Source organism: Thamnophis elegans, chromosome 2 (assembly GCF_009769535.1).
Source record: "Thamnophis elegans isolate rThaEle1 chromosome 2, rThaEle1.pri, whole genome shotgun sequence".
Lineage (NCBI taxonomy): Eukaryota > Metazoa > Chordata > Lepidosauria > Squamata > Colubridae > Thamnophis > Thamnophis elegans.
In genome coordinates this window covers 44438633-44451870 of record NC_045542.1, presented here as the reverse complement: position 1 = coordinate 44451870, position 13238 = coordinate 44438633, and the positions used below count along the sequence as shown (strand labels likewise).

The following is a 13238-nucleotide window of genomic DNA, read 5'->3' as shown; positions in this document are numbered from 1 at the left end:
AATTTACCTCTTAAAAATCATGTTGCGTTTTATACTCCAGTGCATCTTGTAGTCCAAAAAATACAGTACTTAGGGTGCTAATTTGGAATCATTGTTCAGCTCCAGCATCTTTACAACCAAAAGTAGAACCATCACTTGGAAATTGGGGTTGTATCAAGTAAAGTTAGGCTACCAAAAGCTAGGCTGCCATCTGATCCAGAGATTCTTCATAGCTATCTGCAGAATATTTAGAGTAGATAGATGACCAGCAAGGTCAAGGTTAATAATGCTCATTGATGCATGTAAAGACCCTTTTCGACATCAGTTCTTCTAGAAAGTGTTTTTGTTAATAAGTAAACCTAGGTTAGAGGTCTGTATGGAATTACATACTTGCAGAAGACGCCCATGCCAATCAAATGCCAGTTCTGGGACTGCAAGGGGTCAACATGCAGAGTATGATGGTACTGGAAGATCTCAGAGTGTGCGTGAAACAAAACAAAAAATTGTGTTTACAAAGCTCTAATCACTTGACTTGACAATAACTAGATTTTAATAAGATGTGATGCTCTAGGGAAGGGAAAACAAGGCTTTTACTTTTATCAATGCACATCTTGGAGACATGTTCCTTTGCAGAGTGTAATAGCCTGCCAGAATCAGAGCAGCAGACAAAGGATGCTTGATCATGTGAACAGGGGCTCGTCATTGGCAACCACTGTCACCATAGCCTACATCTTTTGCCTGCAATGAAAAGCATCCAATACACATTTCCCTGTCACCATCAAGTGCTCTTGAGATGAGAAACAAACATCAGAAATCCCGTAGAGTGGGCAGCTGTGCCATGCACCATTGTTCACTTCTTTGCTGGCGTAAATCTAGCCAAACAGTGCCAGGTTTCTATGAGGCAACAATCCACAGCCTGGGCAATATCTGCTTCTCCTTGGGTAATTTCCAACCCTGAGGTCAGAGGAGTGTGGGAGGAAGAAGAAATCATTCTACTTCCTTCCCAAGCCACCAACTTCACATGCTCATAAATGGCTGCTCAGTCTCATCTTGGCAGGATGCCCCTTAATGCATGGTCAGCGATGCAATAGTACTGCTATCTGTTATCAGCCAAGACAAGACCAATTTTGCAAACAGCATCTCTTACTCACTCTTTCCTAAACTTACAGTCACCACAAACCTCAGTAAGAGAACAATGATGCACTGTTAAAAGAACTATTCAGCCTACCAATGAAATGTATAAATTCTGAGCCATAACTTTTCTCTCCTTTGCTTTTTTATTTTTAATCTCAGTTGTTCTGATCTAGGCTTCCTGATACTGTAAAAAGCACATGCTTAGTCCCAAAAATCCTCTTTTTATTTCAAAGGCTGTGAATTATGTTCATTCACAGCCCGTAATGAGACCCAAACAGTTTGTAAAGAGTCCAACAGTAGTCTGCCAAAGTCTTTTGGGATAAGGCTGATAAGCACCCACCTTTATCTTCCTTGAAACGCTGCCAAAGACCTAATGGGCAATTAGCTTGCAAGGCCACACGGAGCAAAGAGTCAAAACGGAGCTTCAGAATTCAAACCAACCAGCACGAACAAAGTTGCTTCCTGCAAAAGCTCACGTGCCTTTGCTCCTCCTTTATGTCCTATGGAAGGGGCCCAATCACTCCAAGCCTTACTCCCGAGTCCTCCCTTTTGTCTTAACTGTTCTTGCATTCTGGCTGTTCTGTGCATGCGTGCGCTGGGAACAGGCTCCCCCTGTTCCTCTGCCTCGCTGATGTCTGACTCTAGAGGCTCTGGAGGAAGCACATAACTCCCAGATGGCCCTGACCCCCCCTCTGCCTCTGATGCAGAGTCCTCGTCTGAGCCTTCCCCAGACTCCAGGACTGTCCCATGTTCTTCCCCAACCTCCTCACTGTCCGACTCTGCTGGCAGCTCCACAGGCCACCAGCGGACCACAACATCAGTAAAGAAGGAAGAAAATCAGAATTAGCACTATTTTTTGTTAACTCGAGAAGGAAGAAATGTCATTCACTGTATCGCAGGAATATAACCTGCATGCTGACTCTCAATTTTGATTGTAGATTAGTATCAGTATCAACCCAACTGATGTGATTTGTTAAACCAAGATTAATGGCAGAGGAATACAGCTACTCCATAGTTGAGGGTAACACTTGGCATTTAATTGCATCTCAATGGCCATATTCTGAAAGTAGTGACAATGTCAGGACAGTAATTTGTATTCAGTTATAGTTAAATAAAGTTTATATGATTGCTACCTACTTAGGTACTGAATAATGTTTACCTTCTATTGTGTTGCAAATTCCAGTTCAGTAGTTTTGGAATTTGGGAGGTTATACTGTCAATTAGGCCTCAGGGTTTCACCTCTAATTCAGGGCTTAACATTAAGCATAAGATCAGAATTTAAAGTGAGCCAGACCATTGACACTTGTTCAGTACACCATCGTTAAATAAACAATGGCTAATGCATTATACAAATCCTACCACACAAAGTGATGAACACATTGGCTTGGAACAGACTGAAATGTGATGTGACCACAAAAGAGGGTCTGAAATCTGACATTTAGGAGCTCACATAAATTGGTCTGCATGAGGATTACATACTGAAAATGGAGACATTCAGATTGAAATTTATTTGATTCAATAAAGACATAGAAAAAACCCTGAGTATGCAGCCTTCATGGTGGCTTTAGAAAAAAAAAAAGAAGCAATTCTTTCTCCAGTCCTGTTTATTAGATGGAATGTTTGACAAAGGCCAGAGGAAAGGGGAAGTAAGGAAACAGGAAATTATAACTATTTGGAGCCAGGGTATACAATGCAGGCAGATGTGCATAATTAAAAAGATTTTTCCTTTGATGCCTCTCCCTTGTACCTCCTCACAAAGTTTTTGAACTGTGCCTTTTACTAAAGTTTAAAATAGGTCTGCCCATCTGTCATGTGTAGAAAAATAAATAGATTCTCGAGAATCAAATTAAACTAAAGTATAATCCTGTGATTTTTTTCAAGATTCAAAAGGAAACAAATCTAATATTTTTCTTGTCACTTATACGTTGCAAAGTATTCAACTCTTGTATTATGAAGAAAAATCCCTAATTCCAGCTTCATCAAAACGTGTGTGTGTATGAAATTTTTATTAATGTTTTTAATTAAGTTTAAAGACATTAAGAAAGAAATACATTTGAATTCTGGATCATCCAAAGCTTCCTTCCATCTTATTGGGAGTGAAGAGTTATTACATTTGTTCATAGCTGTGATGAAAAATTAAAATTCTTAATAAAATTATATTCTTTCCTTATACCATTAAATGCTAGATACATTATTTGGACAATAGACAGAAGAGACTAATCAGTTCTCCCATCATGTTCTAAACCTGTTTTTTAAAACATACAATTCTTAGAATTTGGATGTTTATTGCCTGGATGTGTTCTTTTCCTGATTTTATTGTGTTATTTGGGTGTGTGTGTGTGGGTGTGTGTGTGTGTGTGTGTATTTAAATGCTTCCTTATTTGAAAAACTCTGAAGTCAAGTGTTAAGAGAAAAACAAACATTTACTTATATTACATCCTTGTCCACAGCAAATTTCAGCTTTTATTATGGGATATAATTAGAAAAATTCTGAGAAACTCTCCAGTTATGATTATGAAAAATTCAGACATTTTGAAAACAACAGACTAATAAACTTTTTCATTTCTAATTATAATACTGTTGATCGCATACAATATGGCAATCGTTCTGAAAATCATGATAATTTTAAGGACACTATTAATAGTTTCTAAATCTTCAGAATGTAAGCTGTGGTTTGTTGTGATATGCAAAACTGAAAGAAGCTGCAATAAATGAAGGGTTTAAAAGCTCCTTCTCAAACTTACCGTATTTTTTGGAGTATAAAACGCACCAGAATATAAGACGCAGCAAGGTTTTGAAGAGGAAATTTTTTTAAAAAAATTGCACTCTGCAAATCTCCCAAAAATGGCCTGTTTTTCCCAAAAACTGCCCCCCCCCTTTTTAAAGGGCACGAATAGCCCTTAGGAGGCTTGTAGAGTGCTCCTGGGGGAGCACAAATGGGCAAAAAAACAGCCCGTTTTTCATGAAAAAGGGCCCGTTTTTTGTCCAAAAAAAAAAGGGCATGGATAGCCTTTAGGAAACTTATAGAGTGCTCCTGGGGGCTGAGAGGGGGGAAATGGGCTGTTTTTCACTAGTTTCTGCCCTCCCCAGCCCCCAGGAACTCTCTGAAAACCTTCTAAAAGCTACGCACGGCCATTTGGGTGAAGGAGGCAGTGTTTTGGGAAGCAAAAAATGCTGTATCCGGTGTATAAGACGTACCCAGATTTTCACTCTCTTTTTTGAGGGAAAAAGGTGCATCTTATACTTCTGCTTTTAATTTACTCAAAGCTTCCCAAATTACCTGAGTAGGAATTATGATTAATATTGATGAGAGTTAATTCTGAAGCACAATTCAGAAATCATTTTTGGAATGGGCCTATTTGAACTATCATTAATACAGGTAGTCCTCGACTTAAAACAGTTCATTTAGTGACCATTCAAAATTACAACAGCAGTGAAAAAGTGACCGTCGTTGCAGCATCCCCATGGTCATGTGATGAAAATTCAGATATCTGGCAATTTATGATGATTGCAGTGTCCTGAAGTCCTGTGATCAGCTTTTGTGACCTTCTGATAAGTAAATTCAATGGGGAAGCCAGGTTCACTTAACAACTATGTTACTAACTGCAATGATTCACTTAACAACTATGGCAAGACAAGTCGTAAAAATGGGGCAAAACTCACTTAACAAATGTTTCACTTAACAACATAGATTTTGGACTCAATTGTGGTTGTAAGTTGAGGATTACCTGTACTAGACAACCCATGACCTTTGGGACATCATTTCATAAATATTTCCTTATTAGTTCCTTAATTCCTTCAACAATGATAGAGCTTCTAAAAAAGTAGTGTTTTCACTGGGGAAATTATTAAAAATTCAGGGAGCTATTCAGAGATGTTTCTGCCTTGAATAGCCCATATTGAACAGCATAGCCCTGTCATAGATCAGGAGTTGATCACAGGAAATATTTAATGACATTTTGTTTTATATCATAAAATGTTCTATGATCATGTTCATGTCATAAAATGATTTATAAAATTTGCCAAAATTTCAATTCCATGGGAGTCATAGGTTTTGGATGTATTTTATAAATTAATCCATTTGTAGTAACTTGGTGCTTGGTGCTGGAGAAGACTCCTGCAAGTCCCTTGGACTGCAAGGCAAACAAGCTGATCAGTCCTAGAGGAGATCAATCCTGACTGCTCTTTAGAAGGTCAAATCCTGAAGATGAAACTTAAGTTCTTTGACCACCTAATGAGAAGAAAGGACTCACTGGAGAAGAGCCTAATGCTGGGAAAGACTGAGGGCAAAAGAAGAAGGGGACGGCAGAGAATGAGGTAGCTGGATGGAGTCATTGAAGCATGAGCTTAAATGGACTCCAGAGAGGACAGGAAGGCCTGGAGGAACGTTGTCCATGGGGTCACGATGGGTTGGACAGAACTTTGCAACAAACAACAGCAAAGTAACTTGGTGGAAAGGGTTTTGCCATATGATGTCCATTTCGCCCAGTTAAAGGTAGATACAAAAAAAATTAGTAGCGTATATAGATTAGCTATCATATATTACTATAGCTAGCATAATAAAACATGACTGAAAACAGGCTGATGAAAAATTGACAAATTCTTTCCCCCTCTTTCAGGAGATTCTTATGGAGGAGTAAGAGACTCTGAAAACCTACCACAAAAAGCCATCAAGAAACATTTATTAAATTCTTGCTTTAACCATAATCAGATCCAGAATTCTCACTATTAGAAATGTTGCTATAGTGTGCCCATAAAATAGATTAGAGTGATTTGTGCCATGTTTGCTTTTCTGCATATAAAGGCCATTAGATGGTTTTCCAGGTGAACTCCTAAAGAGTGGCATTTAACAAAATATGATTGAATCCATTTTCCACTGTTCTGATTCTTTCCTCTCCAGACCTATTAATGACACTTCTCTTTACCATCTGTGGCACTAACTCCCGGCATATTAGAGATGTGCAGGTCTCAATTATATGGGAATTATTCAAAATCCTGGACTCAATTAATCCAGTTCTAATTCTTCAGACCTGCCCACACAATGGGAAAATTTTCATCCACAAGCCACAAATCTCCATCATGGTATTTTGAAAAGCGCAACCATGATATAAGCCTGGGATGGCAAACCTATGGCACACGTGCCAGAAGTGGCACACACATTCATCTCTCCGGGCACACGAGCTGTTGCCTGTTGCTTTTCTGGGTTCCGGCACCCCGGCCAACTGATCTTTATGCACGTGGGAATGGCGGAAACTCAGAGAGCCGCCACCCAGTGCATATACATGCACCGGAAACAAGAAGATCATCTTCCCGACATACAAATGCGCACTGGGTGGCTGCTCTTCTAATCCACGCATGCACACGGGCCAGTTGGTCTTCGCATGCTGTGCGTGCCAGAAACCAGAAGACCAGATGGCCAGTGCATATGCGCACGCCAGAAACTGGAAGACTGCTGGTTTCTGGCATGTGTGTGTGCTTCCATTTTGGCAATCGGTGCCAGAAAAGGTTTGCCAACACTGATATAAGCTATGCAAAGGATCAAAATTATGATTCTCATTCTCACTCCATGGTGAAACATATCCAGTTCTCATGGATAGTGTTGCATTCAATCAATGTGGTGTATAAAAAGGACAAAAGGGTATTCACCCTCTACATTTAGGTCAGCAATTTCCAGTGAGGGGGAAAAAAACCCACACTTAGAGGAACATTCATTATCAATTTGTCCCCTGATGAAAACAACCTACTTAGGAAAAGAACTTTGGTTAGAATAACATTCTTGAGTTTGAAGACCAAGATCAGAATATTGGGATTCTCAAATGATGAATCAGGAAACCTTCAGAGATTGCAAGTGACTTTTGGAAGGAGATTCAATTTTTTTAAAAAACCAGCCTGATCAGACTTTCCAGCCAAAGTGGCAGCACTGTGAAAACTTGCTCTTGGTAGGTAAATGGCTTTACTACAAACAGTAAAGAAGACTCTTGTGTGTGCCCCTTCATGTCAGTGTTGACTGATGGTAGCTGCCTGGACAAGTCCCTTCATGGTTTTTTGACAAGAATTTGGATGTGGGTTGCCACTGCCTCCTTCCTAAGGCTGAGGGAGAGTGATTGCCCCAAGGTCACCCAGCCAGCTCTGGCCCCAGGCACGACTAGAATTCCTGGTCTCCTGGTTTCTAGCCCAGTGCCTTAACTACTACATCAATTGGTTCTAAGGACTTTGTGATACATGTATATAGAGATACATATTTAATCTCCTGCATTTATTTATGAAAGCTGATTGTACAAAATTGCTTGTGACATTAGAGGGTTATGGAATTTGTAATGGTACAAAATGAACACAGCAGATACACTGAGTCAAACACAAAAGGAACACCGATGAACAATTCATGGTTCTTCTGGCCAAAATCATCTTGTCCCAACAATGCTGAGATCCTATATGCTTTTAAAAGAAAAACATGGCTATTATATATAAAAAAACAAGCTGTAGAAATCTGAAATGAAATAATAGGGGAAAAAAATCAGGTAAAAGCAACGAATAGAGAGGGGGGGGGATTGATTGATTCAGGGGGGGAAACATGTAACCTGCAAGGCTCGTGAGAGATTTATAGAACATGACTGATTACAATATATCTGGATTTCCAGTAAGCATCTGACAATATATACTGAAGACAGTAAAATTACCATATTTTTCAGAGTGTAAGACACACCTTTTTCCCTCAAAAAAGAGGCTGAAAATCTGGGTAAATCTTATACACTAAATACAGCATTTTTTGCCTCCTGAAACCCCACCCACTTCATCAAAATGGCCATGCATAGCCTTATGGAGGCTTTCAGAGAGTTCCTGGGGGCTGGGAAGGGCAAAAATGAGCAAAACACTGACTGTTTTTTGCTCAATTTGGCCCCCACCAGTCCCCGGGAGCACTCTATGCATGCAATTTTCTTCACGAAAAACGGGTCGTTTTTTGCTCCCCCTCCCCCAGGCTATTCATGCCTTTTTGGGGGGGAAATGGACCCGTTTTCGCAAAAAATGGGCCATTTTGGGGAGGTTTGCAGAGTGCAAAAACTTTTTTTTCCCTTTCAGAAAATTCTTTAGTTAGAGTGTTTGTTGAGAATTATATTGATCAAGTGCTGTGCCAGTCCTAGGTGCTGCAGATTGTCAGTGATTTCCTTCTCCAGCATATGGATAAATACACCTGGAAACATCTACCTACCTAACTACTCTCTCTCCATCCCTACCTACCTACTGTATTTCTCCCCCCCTTTATCTACCTACGTACCTACTCTCTCTCTCTATCCCTCTACCTACCTACCAATCTACTTACTCACTCTCTCTCGCACTCTCTCTACCTATCTACTGTATTTCTCTCTCTATTTCTCTTTCCCTACCTACCTACTGTATTTCTCTCTCTATTTCTCTCTTTCTTTCTATCCGTTTATCTACCTACCTACCTAACTACTCTCTCTCTCTTCCTACCTACCTACTGCATTTCTCTCTTTCTCTCCCTCTACCTACCTACCTACTTTTTTTTTTAAAAAAAGCCTCTTCACAACCTTCGTGCGTCTTATACTCCAAAAATATAGTAGTAATATTGTTTGAATGTCTATTTTGTAAGAGTTATCTGTATTTTTTTAGCAAAGAAATATATGGAATGTCCATTTTTTAAAGTGAAACTGTATATGTAAAAAGAGCAGGATAGGAAGAGTATTGGTGCTTTTGAATGTTGGAGGAAACTTCTCAGAATATCACAGTCAGTCAAAAAAACAAGCAAACAGATCATTGAACAAAGCAACCCACAGTTCTTACTCAAGGCATTAATGATCACGTTCACATTACCCTAGCTAGCTCTCTAGAGTAGCTCTCTAGAAAAGGCCCTAATGCTGGAAAAGATGGAAAGAAAGAGAAGAACAGGATGAGCAGGTGATTGGCACATCTTTAGAAGAAGATCTAAAGGACCAGGTTAGGGACAGCTCATCATGGAGAAAATTCATCTGTCTGGACTTGATGGCATATATGGTAATGTTCATATCTACATTCTCATAAATAAAATGCCAAACACTTAGTCTGCTGAGCAAATTAAACAAAAAGATGGATAAAATTTAAGCTCTCTAAGGCCCTCCTAACTAAATGAAGGGTTGGCAAACTGTATTGCTTTTACGGGTCATTCCTTGAGAGTCTACCATCTGGGGGCCAATTTTCACAAAGTGATGCCAAACACATTGACCTGTTTTATCCCCTGAGTCATACTGTGAGGCATAAATTTATAACCAAGTGCAGATCAAAGAATTCAACATCAACTCCTAAAAACACCATACAATCTGTGGGCAATTCAGTTATATGTCAATCTTCACTACCGCATTGCAAAGGAATCATTGATATCCCCCCCTCCTGTGGTAGTAGCCAATCTGTTTGGCAGAATGAACTATGAAGATATAATAGTATAATTTTAGCATGCTTATAATACTAATCTCAAGAAGTAGCAGAAATATCAATATATACATTTGGGCTCTCTAGAATGTACTACATGCTGCAGAATAGACAGGAAAGGAAACGTTACAGAATATCTACACTATTTTAAATGAGTTTACATTTCCAGGACCAGGTAAAAATGATATCTCTGGGGGCTGAAGAAGACGGAACAATTTCTATTTCTAGGTTGTGTGTGAGGATTTATGGAGTGTGATGAGGTGGGAGGATAGAAAATAGACAAATCACATAAATGATCCCAAAAAATTTCAAACCAGTCTGCTTGCCACATGTGCCCTGGGTTCTTCTTTGGAAGAAGCGATGTCAAGAGAGTGAGAATGAGGAACCAGGTGATCTATTGTGGCCCAGAGTTGAGGACATGTCATGAAACCAATTGATCAGACACTGCAGCTCTAATCCCTTTTTTAAAAAAATAGTTTTTATTGAACATATAATCTTTAAAAACAGAAAGAAAAACACAACAATAAAAAACAAAACACAAAATGTACATAACAATGTAAAGTAATTATACAGCTGTATAATTACTTTGCAGCTCTAATCCCTAATCAACTGTCCCTAAGCAGAGGAGCACCAGATTCCAGGGTTGGCACGCTAGGAGAAATACAATAGCCTCCTTGGGACTGTAGAACAGGATGTGCACCAGTTTGGCCAGGGGGAGAGGGAGGCTGGGACATTTATGGCACTCAGCATCAGTTGATTACTGGAAATAACATTCCTTTAAGAATGGCTACCATAATTTGTTTTCTTGGATATAGCAACAGCTGCTGCCTGGAGTGTGACCTCTCTCCTTGTCTGACCCCACGGTGGATCCAATATAGATAATCCTCAACTAACAACCACAACTGAGCCCAAAATTTCTGTGGCTAAGCAAGACAATTGTTAAGTGAGCTTTGCCCCATTTCATGACCTTTCTTGCCACAGTTATTAAGTGAGTCACTGCTGTTGTTAAATTAGTAACATGATTGTCCAGTGAACCTGGCTTTCCCACTGAGTTTGCTTCGTCAGAAGGTCGCAAAAGGTGATCACATGACCCTGGGATACTGCAACTCTCCTAAATACATGCCAGTTGCCAAGCATCCAAATTTTGATCACATGACCATGAGGATTCTGCAATGTGTGAAAAATGGCCATATAGCACTTTTGCCCCACTGCCATTGTAACTTTGAATGGTCAGTAAACTAAGTGTTGTCAGTCAAGGACTACTTGCATATAATAAATTAGGACCCACAACTTGTCCAAATAACTCTTTGCCTATAGTGTCTCTGATTTACTAGGACTTATCCATGACTATCCTTTTGATCTCTGGACCTCCATAGAACAGAACAACACTTAGAACTAATGACTGAAAATGCAGAGAAATAAATCCTGGACTAATTATTTGTCAAGAAAGCCTAGAGGTAGAGCTCTCACCTCACAATCAGGAGGTTGTGAGTTCAATCCTAGGTAGAGGCAGATGTAGGGTCTCCTGCTTGAGCAGGGTGTTGTTAATCTGTTAAAATCTGTTAAATTGGCTGACCAAGACACAGTTTGCCTCAATATACAATGGATCCAAGGTTTCCATGTATCAAAGAGTGGAGGCTCATCTTTTAAGAATGTTGTCGTTTTATCCCACATTATAGATCTAGCATAGAGCAGGAGACAAATCAGATGTGTTCAAGAATCCTTCCAATTTTATGGACCCACTTAGGCAGCAAGATGACATGGGTGGGGGGGGAGAACCAAAAGGATGCCCAACTGGGGAAAACTCAGAGAGGAAGCCCACTGCCCAGAAGGATTTCTAACATACATTTTATCCAGATAAGATAAACTTTGTTTTATTTTTGTAACTTCGAGGAACAATCGATGGGTACCTAGTTTTAAAGCAGCTAACAGAAAGCTCAGCTGCCTCCACCTTTTTTTCCCACCAGGCTCGAAAATTTGGACTTGGACAACTTAGAACTACGGTCTGACCTAAGCTTAGTACACAAAATTATCTACTACAACGTCCTATCAGTCAATGACTACTTCAGCTTCAACCGCAATAATACACGAGCACACAATAGATACAAACTCAAAGTAAACCGCTCCAAACTCGATTGCAGAAAATAGGACTTCAGCAACAGAGTGGTCAATGCCTGGAATTGGATACCACGCCAACATCAAAGCAGAAAGGGCTAATTCCCTAGCAACCAGAAATGCGAAAACGGCAAAATGTTACACGCCAGCACTTGAAAGAAAGGAAGGAAAGGGGGGGGGGGGGGGATCACAACCATTACTCGACTACGCCAACAAGCCAACCGGGCAGAAAGTACTCCAGACTTCACCATGCTTAATCGCGTCGCCGATCTCGAACCATTCAATGACCGGCTGGGCTGGGTAGAGCCAGAATCGTATAGAGAGGGTTACATATATACATACATTTATTTTATTTTATTTAGTTTGTCACTCATGTACAAGATAAGAGGAATAAGAACATAGGAAATGGGTACAAATAAATAGGGGACAGGACAGGGACGTTAGGCACGCTAGTGCGCCTATGCACCAGCATAATTGTAATTACATATTATTTTTATATAATTATTTATATTTTTATATAATTATATATCTAAGTATACATTATTTTAGTTTCCCAAACCCTTCTCCTCGGTTTATCATGGGGGAGCAAGGCAGACCAGCGAGGACGGAAAGGGAGGACGGGGGAGGAGGAAGTTGGAAGGTACCTTGGCTAAAGATCTCTTGTCCCCCCCCCCCCAAAAAGAGGGGCGATTTTACCGACACGGACAGCGCAATCCGTCCCGTTTGTAAAGGCACAAACACCGATTCTGGGGAGGGAAACCTAGGGCTCCCATTTCAAGATCTTAGCTGGAGACCCGAAGGGGTGGAAGCAAATCCGTCTTTCATTACGGATAACAAGACCAAAGATCTGGAGAACATCCGGAGGGGGGTGGGATACGAAGAGCTAGCAAACGCCCGAAGCTTCGTTGCAGCCTCCGGTTTGAGAGAAGGGGGCAAAGCGGCCAAGACCGAGACGGCCGAGGATGCTGCCGAAAGCCACTAAAGCGCACCTGCTGGTAGTCGTCGTCCCTCGGGCGGAAGGCGTTGGGCACGGGTCGCAGGCTGAAGCTCAAATGGGGGAGCCCGTGTAACCACGACGTCCACCAGGGCGCGAGATACTCGGCCCGCGCCGCCAGCAACATCGCTCCCGTCCCTGCTGGCAGCAGCGGGCCCTCCAAGCGTCCGCTCGCGCCGGTTCCACTCCCGCACGCCGGCCGGGGGCCCTGCCTCCCGCGTGCCGCCTCCTCGCGGAGCTCGCCCACCAGGCTCCGCCCCCCTCTTTCTTTTTCTTTTCTCTCGAGCGGCAAAAGGGCACGGAAGCTTTCAGGGTTGCAGCCGACACCCCCCTACAGGATGTCGGAGACGGTGCTCAATAGAATTAGAATAGCAATAGGAATAGGAATACAATACAATACAGAATAGAACAGAACAGAACAGAACAGAACAGAACATAATTCTTTATTGGCCAAGTGTGATTGGACACACAAGGAATTTGTCTTTGGTGCATATGCTCTCAGGGTTCATAAAAAGACAAGATACATTCGTCAAGAATCATAAGGTACAACATTTAAAGATAGTCATAGAGTACAACTAAGCAATCAGGAAACAAT

General features: G+C 41.0%; 1 protein-coding gene across 2 annotated transcripts in view; it reads right to left on the bottom strand.

The window, feature by feature from the left end:
- TTYH2 (tweety family member 2) overlaps positions 1-12848 on the bottom strand; it is an 85270-nt gene extending 72422 nt beyond the window's left edge. For both annotated transcript variants that reach the window (XM_032212155.1, XM_032212156.1), the window contains exon 1: positions 12639-12848. In XM_032212155.1, coding sequence (XP_032068046.1) covers positions 12639-12770 — 132 coding nt within the window. In that variant the 5' untranslated portion in view covers positions 12771-12848. The remainder of the gene's footprint in view (positions 1-12638) is intronic.
- Positions 12849-13238: the final 390 nt, after the last annotated feature.